This window comes from Aphelocoma coerulescens, assembly GCF_041296385.1.
Source record: "Aphelocoma coerulescens isolate FSJ_1873_10779 chromosome Z unlocalized genomic scaffold, UR_Acoe_1.0 ChrZ, whole genome shotgun sequence".
Classification (NCBI taxonomy): domain Eukaryota; kingdom Metazoa; phylum Chordata; class Aves; order Passeriformes; family Corvidae; genus Aphelocoma; species Aphelocoma coerulescens.
In genome coordinates, this window is record NW_027184085.1 from 3,109,869 (window position 1) to 3,133,388 (window position 23,520).

General features: G+C 47.9%; 2 protein-coding genes across 3 annotated transcripts in view; one reads left to right on the forward strand and one right to left on the reverse strand.

Annotated features, from left to right (window-relative positions):
* Positions 1 to 3,974, forward strand: part of LOXHD1 (lipoxygenase homology PLAT domains 1) — a 165,085-nt gene extending 161,111 nt beyond the window's left edge. Inside the window, exons 39-40 of the mRNA XM_069001530.1 lie at positions 374 to 535; positions 3,494 to 3,974. Coding sequence (XP_068857631.1) covers positions 374 to 535; positions 3,494 to 3,974 — 643 coding nt within the window. The remainder of the gene's footprint in view (positions 1 to 373; positions 536 to 3,493) is intronic.
* Positions 3,975 to 10,922: 6,948 nt separating this feature from the next.
* ARK2C (arkadia (RNF111) C-terminal like ring finger ubiquitin ligase 2C) overlaps positions 10,923 to 23,520 on the reverse strand; it is a 53,434-nt gene continuing 40,836 nt past the window's right edge. Inside the window, exons 3-9 of one of the 2 annotated variants that reach the window (XM_069002303.1) lie at positions 22,163 to 22,288; positions 17,862 to 17,991; positions 16,753 to 16,857; positions 16,170 to 16,265; positions 15,837 to 15,920; positions 14,871 to 14,977; positions 10,923 to 13,747 (exon numbers count right to left, since the gene is read on the reverse strand). In XM_069002303.1, the coding sequence (XP_068858404.1) occupies positions 13,630 to 13,747; positions 14,871 to 14,977; positions 15,837 to 15,920; positions 16,170 to 16,265; positions 16,753 to 16,857; positions 17,862 to 17,991; positions 22,163 to 22,288 (766 nt within the window). In that variant the 3' untranslated portion in view covers positions 10,923 to 13,629. The remainder of the gene's footprint in view (positions 13,748 to 14,870; positions 14,978 to 15,836; positions 15,921 to 16,169; positions 16,266 to 16,752; positions 16,858 to 17,861; positions 17,992 to 22,162; positions 22,289 to 23,520) is intronic. The other variant, XM_069002305.1, reaches the window with a different exon arrangement.

The window sequence follows — 23,520 nt, forward strand, 5'->3', positions numbered from 1 at the left end:
AACAGCTACGGTGGGTAGATGTGTAAGAGATACAGTATCTGTCAAGAATGAATGAATAAGTGCTGGAGGGGAAATTAGTCATTCTTTAGCTTTATCTGTAATGAGGCAAATTGATTTTGTATGTGGAACAGCTCAAGTTTATCCTAGAAAGTCCTAGTGGCAACAATTTAAAGTGTCACCCCTAATCAGAGAAAATACTAAATTTAAATATGGAAATTATACTTTGTGTTGAATGATTGTAGGTTAAATCAAATGACTGTAAATGAAGGCTTATCTTCTATCTTCCATTGCCATGTGCAAATTACTTAATGTCCATATGAGGCAAGTCACTGGCAGCCTCCAGGATGCTGAAACTGCTCCCTGTTTCCTGTAGGGGAGCAACAGACATATTCCAGTTTTCTTCAAAGAACGTTGGTGATATTGCAGCCATCTGTGTTGGTCACTGCCCAAAAGATGGGAAGAAGTCCTCCGCAAAAGCTGATGTCTTCTGGCATGTCCAGGAGATTACCGTGACAGAGATGGAGCTCTGCAACAAGTAAGTGCCTGCTCATCTGCAAGGAGCTACCCTGGGAGGGCATGGGGGAGCTGAGCAGCTCTGCACACATCCACCTAAAACATTTCAGGCTTAAGAAATAGTAGAAAGTTTTACTTTCTGATATGTAGTTTAGTGTGTCCCGAATGTCCATGTGTGACTTACCTGCACAATTTCTGAGTTGTTAAAGAGGGTATTTGCATCTGCAGGTGAATTGTCTAACAAGTTGGCTGGGGTCAGTCTGACAGACAGGACAAATTTATGTCTCACCTTATGGAAAATAATCAGAGTGGCTGAAATTCAAGGAGTTAGTAGGGTACTCTGCACAGACTGGTCTTTAGGTAAGTAAGTCTCATGAAGGAGCTCCCAGTAACAAGTTGAGAGTAAGACAAAGCCTGACCCTCTGATTCAGAGAAGTTTGGATGAGAGATCCTTCTGGTCTGGTCCAAAAGGCCAGGCGTGACTGGAAAGGTCACAGCCATGCAGCTCAAACATACCTGAGGAGCCCTGTGTCAGGTCCTACACACTTTGGCCTGAGCCCCACCTTTGGAAGGGGAGCAGATTCCACAGGGACTGAACAGGAACAGACAGGAGATCTTCCATTTGCAGAACAAACTACACTTCAGCAAAACAATCCATGACATTAATTGTGGATTTCTTCTCTTCTCCGTGATATTTCCATTGCTGCTTAAGAATTTAACTACAAGGAGTTTGTTCCAGCTGAGACAATTGAGTGTTTAAGAAGAAATCCTTGAAGAGGCGCTTTTTTTTTTTAGAAGCTAAGAGTCTCTCCTAGCAAATTAATCAGCCAGCTGAAGAGCCTTAATAGTATTTGCTGAATGAAAACTCAGTCAATTGCATACTAAAACATGTTCTTTTCTCCTGGTGGGGAAAAGCCTGGAACCCTCGAAGTCCAGCTGTGCAATCAGATCCGTGCCCTGAACTCACTGGGAGCATGCTGAAACTGCTGGGACAGTGTGCTGTGAAGGGGGCAAAGGTTTTCTCATAAAGTCCTATATTTTTAGGATTGCTTTAAATTAAAAAGGGTAGCCAGGAGGTACAGGTGAAGTCTGCAGCCTGTCCTTGCACTGGAGCAGGGCTCCAGCTCTGCAGATGCAGCACTTCACAGTGGTGTGTGCTGTGCACATGAGCAACTGGAGAGCTTGCACCATGACAAGTTCTCACTTCAGCTATTACCCAACCCAAATATTCAAAAACCCTACCCAGACAAGCCAAATACCAAATTAAAAGAGTTACCAGATTGTTGCAGCAATAGTTTTGAATTACACTGCGATTTGTCCTTTTGGTAGTAGATCTTAGTATGTAAAAAGATTGTATTTAAAGATTTTCCTTGCACATTCCAGGGCTACAAAGGTCATCTCTTTTCTTTTTGACCCTTGTGAAAATTGGCAAGCACCATTATACCTCCAGACCATGAGATATTACACAGCTGGGGAAATCAAACTGCGGCATCAGGCATCCTCTCCATCACACTCTCATGCAGTTTTTCTGTCCCTGAGCCTCAAATTTTGCTCCCCCTGGAATTTCTCATCTACAAAGCTTCTTTCCAGGGAATGAGTGCTTCATTTTTGGCTGCAGAAAATGCCAAGAGTATAGGAAGTGCTTAAGAAACACCAAACAGCTGGAGTCACAGTAACCCTTCCTCCAGGTGCTTATTTTACACACACGCTGCACTCCAGCCACATTCCATTGAGGAGGATCTGCTGCAGTTCAGTGAAGGTGGGGTAAGGGGGAAAAGCTCATTTGGAACTGATCTGCATCATTGGAAATGAAATGCATCATTAAAAGCAGAGTTCTCCAGCCCCTGGCTGAGTGCCAGGTACGAGGTAATTGATGGATGTGCTTGGTGTTCCCCGCACCTCAGCAGAGACAGCACTGCAGAGACAAGGGCTGTCGGCATCTGGTACCCATCACTTCTGTGTTCTGACTTTTTTTTTCCCTGCTAAGAATGAGACGGGTGATCTAGAAAGGAAAGGGGAGATTTAAACCTCCTCCATCTTTCCCATTCCTTTTTTTATGCCTTTTTTCCTGCCTTAGCTGTGGGTCTGGCTACTTGTCCTGCCTTGGTAACTGGACATGCCATTGCACAGACTACAGAGGTGACAAGAGCCCCACACTGATCCTTCCCATGTGCAGTCTGTCTGTACTTGTGTGGGGAGATGTCAGATTTTCCAGTTGCAAAGTCCCATGGTGGCTCTCTTTCTAGAGAGATATTCAAGTGCTGGCATGTATAGGGAAAAGTGATGAAACAGCATTAATATTGGGCAATTTAGTAGAATGCACAGTCCATAACTTGCTGGCTCCATGTTTGTACCAACAGCATGGCCACAGCCCCAGGGCAGGGCCCGTCCCCTGTGCCGGCACTGCTGAGGCACCTCCAGTGCTGGGGACAGCTCTGGGCCCCTCAGGACAAGAGAGACACTGAGGGGCTGGAGCGTGTCCAGGGCAGGGAACGGAGCTGGGAAGGGGCTGGAGCCCCAGGAGCGACTGAGGGAGCTGGGAAAGGGGCTCAGGCTGGAGCAAAGGAGGCTCAGGGGGGACCTTGTGGCTCTGCACAAGTCCCTGACAGGAGGGGGCAGCCGGGGGGGTCGGGCTCTGCTCCCAGGGAACAGGGACAGGAGGAGAGAGAACGGCCTCAGGCTATTCCTGGGGAAGTTTAGGTTGGATATTCGGGAAAATTTCTTCACTCAAGGAGCTGTCCAGCCCTGTCCCAGCTGCCCAGAGCAGTGGTGGTGTCCCCATCCCTGAAGGCATTTAAAAGCCACGTGGATGTGGCACTTGGGGACATGGGTCAGTGGTGGCCTTGGCAGTGCTGGGGTAGCAGTTTGACTCAATGACCTTACAAGGCTTTTTCAACACAAACAGTTCCACGATTCTCTAACATTTGCCCCACAAAGTGGCTGCACATGCCATTAACCTGCCGCCGATTTCCCCTTACAGGTATTTTTTCAGGTGCAACGTGAAAATCCCTCTGCGATACAAGAGGCGAGACTACAAAGTCTTCGAGTGTGCCAAGGTCACCGAGAGCTTCGCCAGCAAAGCCCGGAGCTTGGTGCCAGTCAAATACGAGACCATCGTGGTCACAGGCTTCGAGAAGGGCGCGGGCACCGATGCCAAAGTGTTCATCACCATCTACGGCCTGAATGGGGACTCAGGAAAGCGGGCGCTGAAGCAGAAGTTCAGGAACCTCTTTGAGCGAGGCAAAACCAACAGGTTTTACCTGGAAACGCTGGACATGGGGGAGCTGAAAAAGGTCCGGATTGAGCACGACAACAGCGGCCTGGCTCCGGGCTGGCTGGTGGAGCGGGTGGAGATCACCAACTCGGCCACTGGTGTCACCACCATATTTCCCTGTGGGAAGTGGCTGGATGAAAACAGGGGGGATGGGTTAATCTGCAGGGACCTTTTTCCTACTCACTGAGGAGGGCACAGCTGCAGGAGGGTTTCAGTCCCTTCAGCATGCATATATTTTTCCTCATTGTACTGTTTTATATTGCATTTTGCTTTTTAAAACACTGCCTTTTGTATTGAGAGATTTTTAGTAGCAAGACACTCTTCCTGGGTTAACATTTTGTAAAAGTAATGCTGCTTTTTTTTTGAAAGTGCACATAAAGCTGTGAATTAAATAAATGCATTTATTGCTTACTTATGATTAAGAGCTACAACCAGCAGAGCCATAACCTGTCCTTTACCAGCTTAGATGTTTCTGCTTTCAGTGCTATGCCTTGCCAGGGCTGAGAAAACCCACTGACCTACGCCACTGATGGGCTCCACTTTTAGATGAGCATAGAGGTTAAGAGAATTGAGACACTTTTATTTAAGAAAATTGAGCTTGGAGATGCCAGTTTTTTCCCACTTCTGGCAACTTCAAGCTCTGCATGTCCATACACACACATTCACACCTCCAGAAGGTATCACATGGAAAACATCAGGACTTTTCATAGGGAGTTTGGGGAGCATCTGCATCCACCGAGCCAGGTTTCAAGCAGTGCATGGTGTTTTCCATCCCATGGGCTTTTTTTCTCCCCAGGGCAGACTCAGCTCCCTGGCTGAATTCCTACAACTCTGCCAAGAGCTGAGACCTATGGTTATGGCTGCCAGAGCAAAAGACCTCCCAGATAATCAATTCCACAGCAAGAAAGCTGTGCTAACTATATTCAAAGCTGACTCAGGATAATCTTACCCTACATGGCCTGAATACCAGCTCCATTTCAGAGCAGCTGCCATTCATTTTAACTTTTTTTTTTCCCTTTAATAAGGATTGCTGTTTTGTCTTTTTCTGTGATGGAGAAGGGATTTCCCGGAGGCAGAAAGGGCCAGTGCTCCTGTCAGTGAGCTCTTCCCAGGCACTCACATCTCTACAGGTACCAACAAGAAAATCTGTTCATAAATCATTGCTTCTAGAGCCCTGTCTCTCTCTCTCTAGGGAGCAAAACAGCAGGACACATACTTTGGAGGAGAAAGGAGGGTGTTAGAGCCATGAGGACCTTCCTCCTGGCCCACCCTGGAGAGGACATTCCCTCACCCAGAAGCTGGTTTTAAAAAAGCACTTTGTATGAATAGGGATCAAATGGGTCAAGAGTGGGCTCAACCCACTAAGCCCACCCACCCCACCAGTTCCTGGGTTGGGGATGATACTTCTGCTGGGACTCCAGCTGGATGTGCCAGGCCACGAGGCAGGAGCGTCCCACTGCTCAATCCCTGACTGCTCATGGACAAAGGAGGCCCAGCAAAGGCTGGTGATACTGAGACAGGGTTTAGAAGCATCTTAGGGGTGCTGTCGATTGCTCACAGGTTTTTGAAAGCTGCTGTAACCCACCAAAGGCCTCCCAGAGAAGTTCTGCCTTTCTGTTTTCCACAGCAGGCACCACTGAAGAGACTTGACCTTATTCGTGGCTGTCTGTGCCAGCTCACAAATAATAGCTCAGACTAATTCGTTTTAGAAAACTGTATGGTAACTGGTGGTTTTGGAGCAGAGCAAGTTGCTTAAATGAGCCCAGTAATCAACCTCATCAGTGATCAACTACTCACTGAGAGGAATAATAATAGCAGCCTTTGCTGGCTGTGTTCTCCCTCCTCACTGCACAGTGGGGCTGCCCAGCCCTGAGCAAGGAGCTGAACAGCAGGAGGAGCAGAACAGCTTTAGGAGGGCTGGAGGTGATTGCTAGGGTCTGATTGCATCCCTGGGACCCTGCTGGGATAGGGCTTGGACTCCCTGGACAGCCAGGGGGTCCCATGAAGGGAGTCTGGAGCATCTGGGTTTGCTGTTCTTGTGCAGTGTCATTGCAGTTCCCCAGCAGGTGTTTGAAGCAAAATAAGGGTCAGGCTTTTGATCTCCCTGCATTCCCTCCCACCCAAGTCTAACCAGCACAGTGAAAAAAAAACTCCTGTCAAGAGGTTTGGCCCTTTTTTAGACAAAGGCATGCTGCAGTGAAATAGGAGTTTGTCCCATCGTATGGTGCTGTAGTCCCAGCACTTCCAGCTGGCTCCAGTCATCCCCTACTTGGTACAGGGTGGTGGAGAAGCTGGTTTTAGAGCATCAGTTTAACTCCTGCCATCCCCCGGGCAAACCCACTGCACTGCTACTTGCTTCCAAGGCCAGGTTGGATGGAGTTGGGAGCAACCTGTTCTAATGGCAGGTGTCCCTGCCCATGGCAGGGGGTGGGAACTGACCCTTTGAGGTCCCTTCCAGCCCAAACCATTCTGTGATCTGGGGATGATTCTGTGATTCCATGAAGATTTTATGATTCCAGCCCTGGGGAGCAGTGAGGCAGCTCCTGACCCACACACCATCCCTTCATGGGGCAAGGAGGAAAGAGAAATCCTTACCTTGCATATGAGATCTGCTCACGACTGGGAGGAATCACATGTAGCAAGTGGCCAGAACCACGGATTGAGGCGCAGTTGAAGCAGGAATTAATATCTTCAGGCTGACCAAATCACTGTGTAGGTGGGAGATGGGTTTCTAGGTACCTGGGTTGTCATGAAATCACCTGCCATCCCTAGACAGGCTTATTCAACACAAATATCCAGGCAAAGCTGGCCTGAAAAGGGCCAAGAGAGAGTTTGCTGATAGAGGATCAGCACCCTCACTGCTCCCCGGGAAGGCAACCTTGGCAAAGCATGAAGGAACTCTGCCTTTTTCCACTGAAGACTTCAAACAAGCCCCTCGTTAGTGCAAAGCTCAGCTCCACCCTGGCTCTGGGGAATCCCTCTGTTCCTACAACTAATGCTACAGAAGTAATAAGGCAAGAGTGGAGTTTTTCCAACAGCTGGATTTGCATTAAGCTGCTAAATTCAACGCATTCTTGGCCAAGTGGAGATCTAGGGAGGAGAAAAGCCAAAATTTTCGTATTCCTGTGCCTTTTGCAGGGCTTACTCAATCTTTTCCTGCGGAGGCCAAGCATCCCAAAGCTGGTGTGTCAGGCAGATACAAAGCTCCTACTCCCACCACCAACCTCTACCTTCTTTTCTTCCTTTTTCTTTCCTAATTGGTGGCATTTTAATGCACATTTCTTCGTCCTAAAAACAATAGTGTAAATGAGAAGCGAGAGCAAAGGACAAGATTGGTACCACTCAGTGTGAGTCTTCAAAACCTGCCTGTCCCATTGTATTTGTGTTCTCCACCATTCTGGGACTCTGATGAAGTGCTAAGTGTACTAAATGCAGGTTTGCTAAAGCTCTTGGGTGCTGCCAGTGAAAAGCACAAACAACGAATATTCAGCAGTGTTTCATGCTGAAGGACCAGTTGCTTCTTGCTGCAGGACACAGACACAGAGAATTATTTTCAAATCTCTGTGAAATTGTTGCTAAGCATTTTTGGTAGCATCATTTGCCTACATCAACCTTAGGCTCAAGGAGGGGGAATTACAGAGAGATGTGAAGTATAATACATTCTGTATGTAGAAAATATCTTAAAATCTTCCTTTTGTCTAGAGGTCCATTTTAAACCAGAAAAGAGCTAAAAAGGGGGAAAAAAAAGAATAAAAAAAAACAAACAAGAAAAAATAAATTTATTAATGGGGTTGTACAGCTCTGAGCTGCAACCTGTGGGCCAGCTGCAGATTTAGACACTACAAAACACAAAGCTTCCCGACCCTGGGCAGCTGCTGCGGGAGCAGATGCTGGCGGTGAATAAAGGTGTTGCATCTTGGTCCGTGCTGCTGTGCCGTGATGGGCACAGCCCCTCTCCCTCCCCTGGCGGCTCATTTGCTGCTCCAGTTCCGAAACAAATCCGATTGCCATCTGCAGCACCTCTCCCAGCGCCGCCACCCTTTCGAAGGACATCAGCAGGATCTCAGCGAGAAACTGAGATTTTCCCCAGCTGGACCAGTGGGCCACTTTGAGCCTGTTTTCTTGTTTCTGAGTTTCTAAAAGCTTCCTGTAACAAGAGCTTTGTGTTGTGTGAACGCGGTTCATCCCTTATGCACCTTTTGATGGATGGTGGAGGAGCCGGCAATTCCCTTCAGCTACAGGAACCAAATCTCTGTGATCAGCAGCCACTTGTCTCCAAGGCTTATTTAGTCTAATCACAAAGTCAAAGCTGGGCACTGGTCTCAGCTTTTTCACGAGTGGGCTTAATCAAGAGTGGGCAGTAAGCTTCTCAGCTTAATCAAGAGTGGGCAGTAGCAGAGACTGGCATCATTTGTTGTGAGAGAAAACAAAAGCACAGGAGGACCTACAGAATAGACTTTGCAAGATGCAAAATTAGGTGTGTGACCAATTGGATTCTCCAATGGGGAGCAAAAATGACTGAAAATACCCTCAAATGTACCTGTATTAGTTTGAAGGTTTGGGGTTCCTTTTCTTCCAATCAGTTTCCCCTTCCTTAGTTATTAAACTAGAGACCCACACGGAAGGAAATTCTTGTCCACCAGGAGGATGGAGAATCTGTTGATAGCTCTTCAGGACTTGCTAGAGATACCCTACAGGCACCATGTAATGTGTTTAGACGAGAAATTTTTCTTCAACAGGCAGTTTTCTGAAATTCTAGAAAGCAGTTTTGGTACCTGATCACCGAACTGGTGCCAGGGGACATCAGGCACAGCGATGTGCCAGGTGTGGAGAGCCTCACTTCACCTGTGCCATGGGGCTCAGCCCCCAGCAACCTCTGCAAACCAGATGGGCAGAGTATTTTATACCCCAGCAGTGGTTCTCCTGCACACCAAAGACACAAGCAGTGAAAGAAGAATTTATTCCAACTCAAAGAGACCAGAAATGAGCAGTAAATAAAGACCAAGTGATTGCCCTGCCAGGTGGCTTCTGTGTGGCACAGGTTTATAGTTAGCAATGCAGTTTGTTTTATTAGTTATAAATAAAGTACAAAAAATCCACCAAAAGTGAATCTAAGCATTTACACAATTTCTAATGTCTTTCCATTTCTTCAATGCACTATTGCTTTAATATTAATAATAAATATTTTTCTAGCTTTCTTCTATAAAATAGTCTATGTAGCAAAATGTTGCACAGCACAACAGAACAGCAGTAGGAATACAAAAATGTGGGTGATCCTTTCACCTGCCTGGGTCATTAAAGGAGAGGGGGTTTTGTTTGCTCGCTCCTTGTTTTGCTTATCCCTCTTACAGTGACTTTGGGGAGGATGACAACCAACCCCCCTGTCCCCACACAGCTCAAAATCACAGCTCCAGGCTACAGGGGAGGAGTGTTACAGAGCAGCAAGGTAAAAAACACAGGCAGGTTTAAAACCCGGGGTAAGGCAAAGTCAACAAAGCAGCGCAGCACCCTGAAGGGACAGAGAGAAAAAAATTAAGGTACTGTGATTTTGTGCCTTTCTAACCCAACAGAGAATGTCATCCAAAGCCTTTTTGTGGGGAGGATGGCTACTGGCTGAGCACATGCATCTAACTCCACTTGTGTCTCTACACAGCTGAGTGTCTGCACTGACGGAGTGTGATTATGGCTTAAAGCTTAAAATGTTATCAGAGATTCTCTAACCTTCTTGCAAAGCTGGAACACGTGATACTCAGGAGCCTTTGGGGAAAGGGCAATGCATTGCAAGAGCGGCGCAGCCATGGCAGGACGGGGATGCTTGGACATGTCTGTTTGGGGCTGACCCCCTTCTTGGGGACAGGAGGGCTCTGGGGCAGGTCCCAGCTCTACACTGGATTAAAAAGCTCCAAACTGAGGGTCCCCCCTGTACAGGAGGGATGAAACCAACTGGGTGAGATCAGTGCTAAATGCTTCTGTGCCTTGCATGTGTCAGAGCTGGGTTATAGCCACTGCTCATGGCAGGTGTTGCAAAGAGATGGCAAATGGATCCCGTGTCCATCCCAACCGCTCTCAGCTAGACAGGGTGTCACAGGATCACAGAATGGTTTGGGCTGGAAGGGACCTTAAAGCTCAACTCATTCCACCCCCTACCATGGGCAGAGACACCTTCCACTAGCCCAGGCTGCTCCAAGCCTCATCCAACCTGCCCTTGGACATTTCCAGGGATGGGGCAGCCACAGCTTCTTTGGGCAACCTGTGCCAGAGCCCTCCTAGCCTCTGAGTAAAGAGGTCAACCCCTAAAAACTGCATTGAATCCCTCAGTTCTGTTGCCTCCAAGCTCAGGCTCACCCTATTGCCTCCTTTACCCCAGCTGGGCGCACACACAGAGGGTGAAAAGAGCCAAACCGAGCACTGATAGACGCCAAAAAATTACACAGACCCACCACACCTGGGCTTCCTTCCTCGAATTTTGACACAATCTGCAGAGTCTTGCATTAAAGGCATGCATTGCCCCAAGCACAGCCTTGCAGTGGGGGCCCGCTAGGTGTTATTGCAGGGTCACACAAGCAGCAGCAGCAGCAGCAGCAGCATCACCAGAGGCGTCAGGGACAGGGCAGTACCAAGAATCAACCAGAACATTTTGGTTTATGCAGAGCGTTGTTAATCGCCTTCAATGCGCAAGGACACAAGTGAAAGGATCACCAGAGTTTGATTATGAGTGCAAATAATATTCATATATATGTGCTAAACACAGTCACTATATTGCAGTTTTCCACTATGTCACAGCATACAGAATCAAAGGTTTGCATTTTTATGGAATGTATCCAAGGTAACAGCACCACAGTAATACAGTTTGTAATCACACACCCTGATTTTTTTCTCTTTTTTTTGTTTTTTTTTTTTTGTTTGTTTGTTTTTGACAAGATAAGCATTACCCCCCACATCCCCTGTTTAATTTTTTTTAAGTACCGATGCATGCAAAGCATTCCATTCCCAGAAACAATGCAAAAATGAGGTAATAGGAGTAATAAAAAAAATTAGTAGTAATTTCTAAATAAATAAATTATAATTAAAAATGCAAAAAAACAACTATAAAAATAATTAAATAAGAACCCACAATATCTACAAGTTAGTCATAAATTATGATTGTTAAATATAAGGCATTTAAACTCACAAAACCCTGTAAACTATTGATGTTTTGTTTCTAGATTTCTTTTGTTGTTGTTGTTGTTGTTGATGTTTGTTTCACTTTGTTTTTAAACTCATCCTAACTCGCAACCTACTTGTACAAATTATTTAAATGCAAAGGAACCTGACACACCGATACAACTCCAGACACTGTAAATTCGCACGCACCTTGGGATCAGTCACTCACACGAGACCATGGGAGTTTGGTGCTTTTCTTCACCAAAGGTTTGTTGTTTTGTTTTTTTTTTTTTTTAAGTTTGTTCGATTTTTTTTCTTAAAAACTGTGCTTGTTTATTAGGCAAATAGTAACACTTTCTCACAGGCTTTAAAAGAAAACACGCGGTCCAGAAGCGTTCTTCGTTCCCTGCCCACCCAGCGAGGGTATCAATCCCCCTGTTACTCTCCCTGTTTCGCCCCTCCAGGTCACACCTGGACAGAGCAAACCTGCTCAGAGTGTGTTTTACCACCAAAGCCTTGCTTTGCTTGTCCATGTTGTTAGTATTATTAGTATTATCTGTAATGCTGCTTCAATGCTGGTGGACCCAGCCCCATAGGTATTCATGGGCCACTCCCTGACCCATGGACATCAGGGCTGGGACCACCACATCCCCCAAGAAGCCGTCACTTGTGCTGGGTGGCAAATGTGTCATAAAGTCATGGAATGGTTTGGGTTGGCAGGGACCTTAAAGCTCATCTTTTTCCAAACCCCCTACCATGGGCAGGGACACCTTTCACTAGACCAGGTCGCTCCAATCCCATCCAACCTGGCCTTGGACACTTCCAGGGGTCTCTGGGCAACCTGTGCCAGGGCCTCTCCACTCTCACAGCCAAGAATTTCTTACGTCTTCTCTATATGCCACCATTTGTCCCCCTCCACTCCTTCCCACCTGCATGAGCACACGAAGAGAGAGGCTCCTGCACCCTCACATGGGGCTTCCCTCCTTCTCTCCCCTCTCTCATTGGGAAAAAAAAGAAATCTGTGTGGTGCCTCTGAGGCTGGTGTTTTCCAGTTACAGCTGATGCGAATCTTGCAGTTTCTCAGATGATAGTTTATGATTGAATCTACTTGGGAGAGCATTTCTCTCCAGTGAAACAGATGCTCAGAGGAGCCAGAAATCATTCCCACCACACCAGCATTTTCAATAGATTATGTTTCTAATTCCCCTGCTGCTCCTCTGCAGCTCTTTTCTCCCCTAGTATGAAAGAAAAAAAAAAAGAAAAAAAAAAAAGGAAACTACAGGTTTTGGTTGTGAATGTTGAGTTTCCCGAGGATTTTCCACCCGGTCCCTGCGGTTGGTGTGCTGAGGCCTTTTTTTTCAGGAGGAGCATGGATCACAACAGCTCACTCCTTTGGGTATTACCTCTTAATTCTGTTTTGAGTGTTAATGTGATTAAGTTTCATTTTGACAACCGCTGATTACTCTGTGTGGGCACAGCCTGAAACACTTACACAAGCCCACGTGGGCGCGGGTGTGCACGCTTTGAGGTGGGTCATAGCCCAGCAGCAAGGCTCCCAAAAGTGGCAACCCCACCTCCACCCTGCCTTCCCCTCCCACACCCAAGGGCTCATGGTCTCGGCAGTGTCTTGTGAGCATCGAGTTTTCCTCCATCCCGTTATCAAGAGATGCTTTTGCAATGGGAGAGGGGTCGGCATTTTGCACCTCTCAGCACCTCTCTGGTTATTACACCCCAAAGAACAGCTGTAGGCGCAGGCTCCCGTAACCATCATTTAGGAGCAGTGCTGGCAAAGCCAACAAGCCACACAGCTCACAGAAGAAAGCATCACGGACAATTGCAATCATGTAGACAGGACTTCCTTGGATTTTGATATGACAAGCTACTTTTTTAAAGTACAGAAAGCAAAGAAACAGCATCTACTCAAATACTGTGCTGCTACAGAAAGTGTCCAGCACCAGCAGACAAGCAGGAACGAAGCTTTTCCCTATTGCTTCGTTCATTTTATCCCCAATCTTTATTTTTATTTTCATTAAGCTTCTCTAAATTTGCAACACACTGTAAATGCAAGGGAAAGAAGCACACGCGGCTGAGGCAAAGAGCGCAAACCCTTCTGACTGTAAACAGGATTTTGCTTTTTCTCCTCTTTCCCCCACCCCAAGGGATGGGAAAGTTTGACGTCTTTTTTCTCCCTCTGCAATGTATTAATCAGGCACCAAAATAAGGAATCTATGAAAAAATATTTGGTGCAAATTAGGTAACAGCAACATGTCCACCACAAGATGAGTAGGGCATCAAACACAACATTTCTTAAGCTAACATGCTCCAGCTGCCATCCATAGAAATAGCTAAAGGACCCCTAACATGTTTCTACATATTTGAGAGGTATATATACAATCCCCATTGAAAGCAGGATTGACAGGCCGGACTACAACTAGTTCCTTCATGTTCAACACTAAAATCTTCTGCAGCACGGGGTCTCTGAGCTCCGGGAATGCCAGCTCCCTTTCACTGGGCCTGTATCCTGCGTATATGTGCAATATCTCCCTACTGCTAGATATTGTATCACCACCTCCTCCTCCTCACTAACGTGCCTGCAGACTTCCCCTCTCAATCAAATGGCTCAGAAGGCAAAAAATTTCGCTGCAAGGGTTTATGGCCATACGACCTGGTAAGGAAAATGGTGTGTCCAGCTAGTCTTTTCAACTGTCCGAGCCGAGCTGAGTTTCAATGTCCACCCTGCAGATCGGACACTTCTTGCTGGTGGCCAGCCACTGGTCCACGCATACTTGGTGAAAGAGATGCATACAGGGCAACCGCCTGCAGAGACAAAAATACCACTGTTAGGATGGAGGAGGCCCAAGGGACCAAGAAGAGTTGAAAAACAGCATCTGGGGCTGTTTGAACATGAGAAACACGGCTGTGGTGACACCATTGCTGCCAAGGTCCTGCAGCCTTTCCCAGCCATGCCAGCTCACACAGGGCAGTAGGCTGGAAGATGGTGTCCTCCTTGCCTATCAGAAGCCCCCACACCACCCTGAATTGAGTTGTTCCAGTTATTAATTGTGCTGGCTGCTAATTTTTAACCTTTCAGGAGTGAGGTTATGCTCCTTCACGGTTGTGTCACATTAGCAGTCAGGTGGCTCCACACGATTCCTACAGGGGTGTCCCCAGGCAACCTGGTCACTTTTCACCTGCATCACCTTTGCCATCATCACGTATCAGCTTTGTGATACAGAGGAACCTTGAACCACAAGAACTCACAACAAGAGGATCAGAGCTTTTATTCACAATTTAAGGGTGAGAATCAGACCTGGGTACTTCTCACCTGCAGTCCCTTCAGCCATGATAGTTCAGCCCCTTGCAATTTCTTGTCCCCATCCTCTGTCACAAGCAGAGATTTGACCCAGTCAACAGCCTGGGATGTCTGTTAGGGACAGCTGGGGTTCTGCTGGCTGGGGATGGTTCCCTGTGACCATGTGGGCAGAGTAATCTTACTTACTCTACAATAAAGCAGCTCTGTCTTGGACACAAGCCCAGCTCTCCTGGACTTCACACTCACACTGCATTTTATCATACTTTGGTCATCTGTCAGGCTCAGATGTGGATGACCCCAAGCTCCAGATGGTTGTCAGAGACCTGTCTGACCCACCTTTCTTTGACAATTTGACACCTGGCCAGCTGGCACAGCCTGGAAGCAGATGATCCAAACCCAGGAAAAACTATAAAAACTTGGCCCCCTTGCTGCTGCAGGTCTCTTCCTGCCTACAGGCCATACCAATGTCCACCTACAAAGCATGTGGGTTCCCAGACCCTGCAACAGCCCAGATGAGTTTCTCAGGACAAGAACAGACACATCCCCGGCAGTGCACAGCAGCATTAATCCAAATAAATACAACTCAGATGGCATCGAGAGGCAGAGGAGGGGATGAAAGGATCTTACCTGACGTCCTCTCCATCTTCAAGCATGGACAGACAGATTGTGCATTTCTCATCGGTATCTGACTCCTCGCCATCGTCTTGCTCAGCTTTGCCTTCCTGTGGTCTTCTCTGCAGCAAGGTTAAAGACATCATTTGGTTAGGCCTTTCCTTTCTAATGCCCTCTCAAGCCTTGGTAGTTGCAGGAAGATAAATAATAAGATCTCCATCTATCAGCCACACCTTCCAGCTCAGGGAAGCCAGCCCAGCCAAAACAGCCAGCGAGATGAGTGTGCCACCAACATGCTGCTGGTTGGCACACCTCCTCCTGGGGCCAGTGGCAGAGAGGCTGGTGGCAGTGGCCCAAGGAGCAGCCTGTCCTCTGCTGCCCCAATACAGCCCCCCACCGCTTCCCTGCAGTGGGGATGGCCCCATGGTCTCCTTTGCTGGAGACTTCTCCTTGGGGAAACCCCAAAAGTCATGGGGCCACCACTGCCAGGAAGGACAACCACTATGCCCCATGCCAGCTTGGCCACCAGGCCGGCCCCATGCTGCGCCACAGGGCAGTGCTTAGCCTGTCAGCTCCCCCTTTTCCTCTTTCCCCACACATCCATTCCTATTCATATCATTTTCCTGGGTTCACTGGAGACACGGTGAGAGACAAGTGCAGCAGGAGTTACCTCACGTTCAGCCAGGGCAACGCAACATCCCTACCCTCCATCCGGGTAGTGACCAACACACAAAATTACTACCCAGACAAGCATCCTTCCCAATTTCTACTTAGCACAACCCAAAGATGTGCCACCCATTTCCTCACGGGCAGGAGGTCAGCTCCGACAGAGGAGACAGCCCTTGTGAAGCGAGGGGAGGACGAGGTCCCCCAGGCCGCGGAGCCGCCGCCCTCACGGCGGGCGCGGGGCAGCGCCGCTTGCATGCAGAACGGGGCGGGTTTGCATGCACGAAGGCCCCTTGGTGGTGTGCACTTTCTTACCAGGTGCGGACAGGGGGGAAATTGCACCCACTGGGTGGGAGAAGGTTGAGACCCTTTTGAAAATTTGGCCCGCAGCTTCCTAGCCTAGAAGTGAGAAACAGCCAGCTGAGCTACGCCACCGCTTCCGCCCCGGGAGCCCCGCAAGATATTAAAGCACCACTGCTGGGTTTTACATTCCTCCCACGCCTCGGGGATGTTTTGGTTGATGGTGCCAGTTTGCCAGCCCTGAGGATTGTGACCCACCGAAGTCCTTCCTTCTGCCTGCTCCGTGCCCACAGAGATATGGCCGACTGAGAGGGGCTGGCAGCTGTGCCGTGGTTTCGGGGCACTCACCTTCTTGTACTTGTGGGGGAAGGTGAATCTCTCGATGGTGTTCTGGACGGCACCCCGGCTCACACTGCCCAGCCTGTCCTCCAGCTGCAGCAGCTCCTGTGGCACAGGAACATCAGGAAAGCGCCATCCCCACTGCTCCCGAGGCACCAGGTCCCACCACACAACCATACCTGCTGGCAACCGAGGCTCCCTCCTGTCCTCTCCTCAGTGGAAATGTCCATCAAACCCAAATCAGCCATGCTGTAATGATGGATCTGATCCCTGGCACTTGGGATAATAACTAAGAGCTCTAGGCAAAGAGCTGGATATCCAATATTTCACAAATTAGGGTGGAATATGAGCTTCATCTGACAGTCTGGGAAACAAAACCCCACAGACCTGGAGCACTTTGTTCACAGACATGAAAGGAGCCAGAGCCCCTTGGAGTAAACCAAATTTTTTACCATACTCAACCCCATCACTTCCCAGTTATTACTAGAATTGCTGAAAGACTCACTGCAGCTGCCACGCCACAAAAAGTACCAGAGCTTGCACAGATTCACAGCACTTAAAACATTAATAATTCCAGTCTCCAGATACGTACTTCATAGCTCTCCCGTACGGCAGACGTGTGCCTGCTTGGGTTCAGTCCCTGAAGAGCAAGCAGCTGAAGCTGAGGGTAAGGGTAATTTCTGATTTCATGAACAACCTGCAAGAAGTGAGGGAGGAAAATAAAGCCACCTGTACTTGCCCACAGGAAACCCTTGTGTACCCTGATGTAAATCTAGTGTTTTAAAAATTCAAATTGAAAGAGCAGATTGACACCTTCACCAATTTAAGCCTTTTGATAACAAAAAATGAGGTTTTATCAAATATATTTCCTATAAATGAAAAGAACATGCACTTCCTCCAAATAAATTATCTGTTATAATAATTCCTGTATCGTCCATAACATCATGGTTCCAAACTCCCAACACGGATTAGATTACAATGAAATTTTATTTCATTTAAATGGGTGAATTTCTCTTCATCAAAGCTTTGATTGTTTTTTTCTTTAAGGCTTGCTGTAGTACACAGGTGTCAGAGTCTGACTATGGCACCAGGGAAAAGCACCCTCATGGGATTTCTGAGGATGTTTTAAGGATTAGCAGTGCTTGGCATCAATTAGCTCCAAATACAGTACCCTGCTAGGAGAAGGGGTAGAAAATTACCCCAGTCAGCCTGTTCTCTCATCAAACCCACTTCCACCTGTGCAAGAGGTCATGCAAAACCTTTACAGGTGGCATCAAAGCTGATGCAGAGAGCAACGACGTGGTGAGGGATGGTCCTCGGGGCTGACACCAGGGAAGGCAGTCACCCACTGCCAATCCTTCCACATACAAAAAGTCCTGGGAGATCACAGTTTCTTCCAATATTAATAAAATTATTAGTATTAACTCCTGAGTCTCTCACATCCTGCACGTGTTTTGCAGACCAGTTTGTGAACATGGTGCTGCAAGCAATGGACCGAATCCTTCCAGAACAGCTGAGCTTTTCTTTTCTTTCTCTAATCCAGTGCAGTGATGCAACATTATCCTTTCAGACACTCCCTCCCACGGCCGGAGATAAGTGGGATTTGCAGAAGACAGGTGATAGAAAGATAGCAGCCTTTATTTTGACTGCCTTCTGGCAGACAATGCATAAAACATTTCTCAGTAAAAACGTTTCACTTACCATCTGCGTTGAGGATGTGCTTCTGGGGAAATGGTGCATCCGAGGCGTAGCCAAGTAATGCTGATAGGGCTGGGGCACCGGCCGGACCTGGAACTGGGCGTGAGTCAGCCCCGCGTCGACGCTGAGGTCCCTGTGGCCACCAGGAGGAAGACGTGGCTCTGAGTGCAAGGTTGTATTCAAGGACTGCAGCAAATCAGAGCATGCTCACAGGGCAACCTCCTTGGTGAGCTCTGGGCTGCTCTGGGCTCCTCAGCCTGGGGAGATGTCACTGCTTGGAAAGGAGTTTCCTCCAGTTTGGGGAATCACCCACCAGGCCACCACAGAGGAGTGAGGGGTTGTTTCTATGCCAGATAGCATTTGAATTATTTGGGGTCAAGAGCTGTGCAGATGCACCCTGCTAATTCCAGAGCAAGAGCATTTTGGTGGCTCAAAATGACACCCAGGCTCAGCAGCCCAGTCTGGTCAGACCAGGACCTTCCTCTGCTGCCAGCACTGCAATCTATTACAGTTTGCCTTGCATGTTTTGCAGGAATACAAGTAATTACTCAAGGGACTCAACAATGAACCATTCTTGTAGTTTTTAGAAGCTAGATGGGCACTGTCTGTGGGCTTTTTTGATGTGCCTGTGCTCTCCTTGGAGGTCTCCCAGCACAGATCATGGTAGGACTTGGGGAGTCAAAGGACACTGTGCCTTGCCTGAATCCAGCCTCAGGGTAGTGAGGGTGTGAGGTGTGAGGGTGGGGAGGCCCTGGCACAGGGTGCCCAGAGAAGCTGTGGCTGCCCCATCTCTAGAAGTGTCCAAGGCCAGGTTGCACAGGGCTTGGAGCACCCTGGTCTAGTGGAAGATGTCCCTGCCCATGACAGGGGTTGGAGCAAGATGATCTTTGAGGTCCTCTCCAACCCAAACCACTCTGGAATTCTACGATTCTATGAACTCCAGAACTGTGATTTGTGCAAAAAACATAAAGGTTTTATGAGGTTGCTGTAGGAAAGTGTGTCACACAACTAGCAGGCCGACACCAATGGGGCAGGACATTCCTGATGGCCCTGCTTGCCTGAACACAGCCTGGCCCAGGCCAGCAAAGTTGGAGCTCAGCTTGGTGAATTTGGGCACTTTTATCCTCCAGTAAAATAGCCCAGCTCAATCCCAGGACTCGTCATGACCAACATCATGGCTCTGCTCAATCCAATACACAGACATAAACTACAACCCTACCACCACCACACCATGTGTAGGGAGTGGGCCTAATGCAGCATTTCCATCTATAATCCAATTAGCTGATCCCTATTCTTTCCAGCCTAAGAGTCACTCGGCAAACAAGTGCTTTGAACATCATTCGCTTTATCATCATTACAAAATCCGGTGCTCTAATAACAATTGTCTTCACATTTGCCAGAACAAAGCTAATTAGAGCACAAGGGTGGCTTCCCGTTTCAGCCTCCAACTTCTCCTCCCCTGCATGGAGGACAGCAGCAGTGCATACCATGGCTTGTTAGGAGCAGCCCAGATGTGTCCTCCAGCTGCTGTGAAACTGTTTTCGCCCACCAGAAGATGGGGACATGAGGGGACAGTAGATGCAGAAATCCTTCATCCAGAACAGCCTGTACACCAGGCAGCAGCACCAGTGCTCTAGAACTCCCTAACACCCGCACTAACCTGGATGAGATGACCCTTGTGGGTCCCCTCCGACTCAGGATATTCTGTGCTTCTATGGTTCTAAACAGAGGTCAAGAGAGGGACTACCTTTGCTGGCCCTGTGCTAGCCATGTGCTAGACAGACAAAACTGGGCAGAGGACAAAACACAGCAGGGAAATGGCAAGAGCACAACCAGGGTGAGAACCCACAGGTCTGGGCACTCTCCAGCTCCTGTGTCCCAATTTTGGATATTTAACCAATTGCTTAAGATTGTCCCCAGGTTGATGGAGGGCTCAATTGGAAATAAGGAGGCTTTGGGTCCATTCCCAGCCCCGCCACTTTCTTGATGCATGACCTTGATCCACTTCCTCTCTGCCTTCCCATATTCCCTGTCTATAAAATAGATGTGGTAATTCATGGAGTGCTTTGGGATCAAGGACTGAAGAGATCTCTCAAAGGCGAATGGCCATTCTTAAATTGCACAAGCAATTGCAATAACAGGACTGCTGAGCCGTTTGTGCATCTAGAGCCTTAAGATCAGATGCTGAGGTTCCTGAAGTGATGCTGTGGGTCTACAGATGTGTCCAAAGCAGAGTACAGCATGGAACAGTGTAGTCTCAGGGTTTGGGGCTGAATGAGCAGAGCACACTTGTTGAAGGAGAACAGAACTAACCATTACTTTCTAGTCCATGCTACATGAACGACCTCACCTGCATCTTAAAGCTCAGATGGGAGGTTCAAGAGCTGTGATGCTTGTGGTAAATGGGCTGCCAACAACCAAGGAGTGAAGGGTAAGACTCCAGATAACAGGCTGGATGGTCATCACTACACATGTGTGCAGAAGATGATTTAAGGAACCAAATGGGAGTTTATTTATTCTTCACCTGAAGATTTTGACTGGGGTTGGGCTGTCTGAGATGACTGATCTTTCCTCAGACCTTTCTTCCATCCCCACTTCCACCTCCTGTGGCAGTGCCCACCACCTACAGCCTCTGAGGAAACGCTGCTGCTGCTCATCCAGGGGTAACACATTAGAGGGGAGTTTCTATATTTGTCACTGGGCAAAACTGTTCGTGTGCCCCAAGGGAAAGTGAGTCACCCAAACATATGCCCACCATGTATGATTTCTGTCACCCCCCCTCCTCGGGTTTTATAAGGCTATGGAGCAACAGAGGGGAGAAAAGGAGGGAGGAGGAGGGCATTTAGTGATGCTTTATCAGATACTTCTAATGATTATAATTAAGCACTCTGAGCTGGAAGAGAGGCAGAAAGAATCGCTCTATCCAGATGGTACATGAACTGCTTTGCAAACCAATATGAACAATGTCACCCCGACCACATTCAGCCCACAGGAGTGCCAGTAATGAGAACACCTGAGAAGAAAATTGCAGAAGGATGTGGTCATATTTTAGATTGTGTATTGTGCGCTGAAGGGGGAAAAAAAACAACAACCCTGGGTTAAAAGGACTTTTCATTTGCAGAGTGAAGTGCTCAGATGTTAGGAAATGCCATCATTAAGATTTCCTGTGCCATTTTATTGCGGTCCCCTTGTGCAAATACATTGCGATTGTCTCTAATTACAAGTTCGCATGCTATTTTCTCCATTCAGTGCACAGAATGGACTTCGCTCAGCTTACAAGCAGCTACTCAGAAGTATGTTTTTATTTTCTCATTCTTTCAACCAGGTTACCATACTTTATTAACTGTTCAAGAGCTCTCAGCCTGCTCTGAAAATGAAATTAACAATTCCCTGCAAAGCTTTTCCAGGGTATTGAACACTACAGTTGGAGGATGGTGAAGAAATCTCCATTCACACCACCCTACATGGCAGGGTAGCATGGTCCCCCCTAATTTGGACCACAGAAAACACTGGGTTTTGAGTGCTTGAAGGACAGCAGAAGGTCTAGTTCAGGCAGACAGTGGTCTACCAGGAAAAACCCCTGTCTTGAAGAGCATGAAGAGCCCTTGGGAGAATTAATGCTTGGCTTCACTCTAAAGCTGTTGGTGAAAAGTTATGAGCAATAACTATGGAGTGTGCCTAAAGAGGAGCAGTGGAGCTGGGCACAAGTCTGATGGGGAGCATATGAGGGAGCTGGGAAAAGGGCTTAGCCTGGACAAAAGGAGGCTCAAGGGGGACCTTCTGGCTCTGCACAACTCCCTGACAGGAGGGGGCAGGGCTCTGCTCCCAGGGTAAAAGGGGCAGGACAAGAGAGAATGGCCTCAAGTTGTGCCAGGGGAAGTTTATATTGAATATTAGGGAAAATTGCTTCACCCAAGGAGCTGTCCAGCCCTGGCACAGCTGCCCAGGGCAGTGTTGGGGTCCCCATCCCTGGCACGATTTAAAAGCCATGTGGATGTGGCACTTGAGGACATGGGTCAGTGGTGGCCTTGGCTGTGCTGGGGAATGGTTGGACTCAGTGGTCTTAGAGGCTTTTCCAACCTGAATGATTCAATGATTCTATTTATATAGGAGGCTTTCACACTCTCACAGCCCTCTCAGAGATGAGTTTTCCCTCTGCACACTCCCCACACTGTAACTACTGAGCTGACTCATTACCTTTCATCAAAACCCTGATCCCTGATGGCATTTTTACAACACCTGCAGCCTTCACAGGAGTTTTTAAACACTTCATTGGATGCAGCAGTGAAATGGGGATCACTTACCAGTCTGTGCCCTCTGCCAAATACCTGGGCTGGGGCCCCATGGGCTGTGGAGTCTGGAGTTGGTGGCTGAAGTCGAAGCTGGGGTGTAGGCGGTGAGGCTGGACAGACATGCGCTCTTGGGCCCGCCTGTGGGAAAGAGAGCAGCATCAGGGTCAGACGGGTGGGCACTGAAATTTCTGTCAAGAACCCATGGGAAAACCCCAGTGGCTGGGCTTGTGAATAAGTGTCCAAAGCTGAACACTCCAGGCAGGTGTCAGGGATGATGGGAAGAAGAACCAAGGGCTGTCATTCCCTTGTGGTCATCACGTAGCAATCCATTCTCACGCCCTGTGGCACCCAAATATGCTCAGTTTGCAGGAGATGTTATTTGCTGGCAACATGGAGAGAAAAAGAGGAAACCAAACAACTTCTCAGCAGCTTCATGCAGTTTGCACTATTTTCTTTTTTGCCACAGTCAGCCCCATAAACAACACACAAGATAAAATGTGCCCCTGCTTCAGCCGTTATCCATCATCATAAAGAAGCTGCAGGTTGTCTCCTCTCCCATGCAGTCCATAAACTCCTGGGGAACCTCATTCATAACCAGATTACTCAGGAGTGACTGAAAGCAGGATTTACTCTCACTGGCCTTTGCCAACATTTCTTTGGATGATGGACAGGCCAGGCTGGGTTCCAGCTCCTTCTCCCTCTGCTCTGCTCCCACTGCAGGCAGGAGAAAATACAGCAAGACTTTTCTAGGGATTTGAGTCTCATGATTATTGCTTATTTGAACTGCTCAGGGGAAGAGCATGTGCTGCTTGATCAGTGTCCACATTTGGCAAGAGACAAGGTGGATGCACAAGCAGGCTCTGCATTACAGACAGACTCATACCCTTTGCTTCCTGATGAGTTACCACTTACCAGTGGAGGCATCACAAAGCAAATCTTCAGGAAAAAAGTAGGGCAAATGGAGCAGGCAACTGCTAAGTAAATAACTTTTCATGCAGCCACAGTTCAGAGGCTTCACTTTCAAAGGCATAACCCGTATTCCCATTACTGGGACCTTCTGCCCCACACCTTTAAGGGTCCAGACATCCTCCTCCATTGCAGCTGTGCTTTCAGAGACAAGCACTGGGACTGGACAAGAGGTTCCTGCCTTTTTCCACACCACAGCCCACTTGCAAATACAATAATGACAGCATTTACCAAAGCAGATCCTGTGTGGAGTTGTGCTCTGTGCTTTTATTTGAATTCAGCTTATGACTAAGAGATAAACACTTGTATCATCAGTTCCTCAGCCTTGAACATACTTGCTACCCAATTATTAGCTAATCATTAAATCCACCTAAAACCCAGCTTATGCACAGCAAAACAATGAT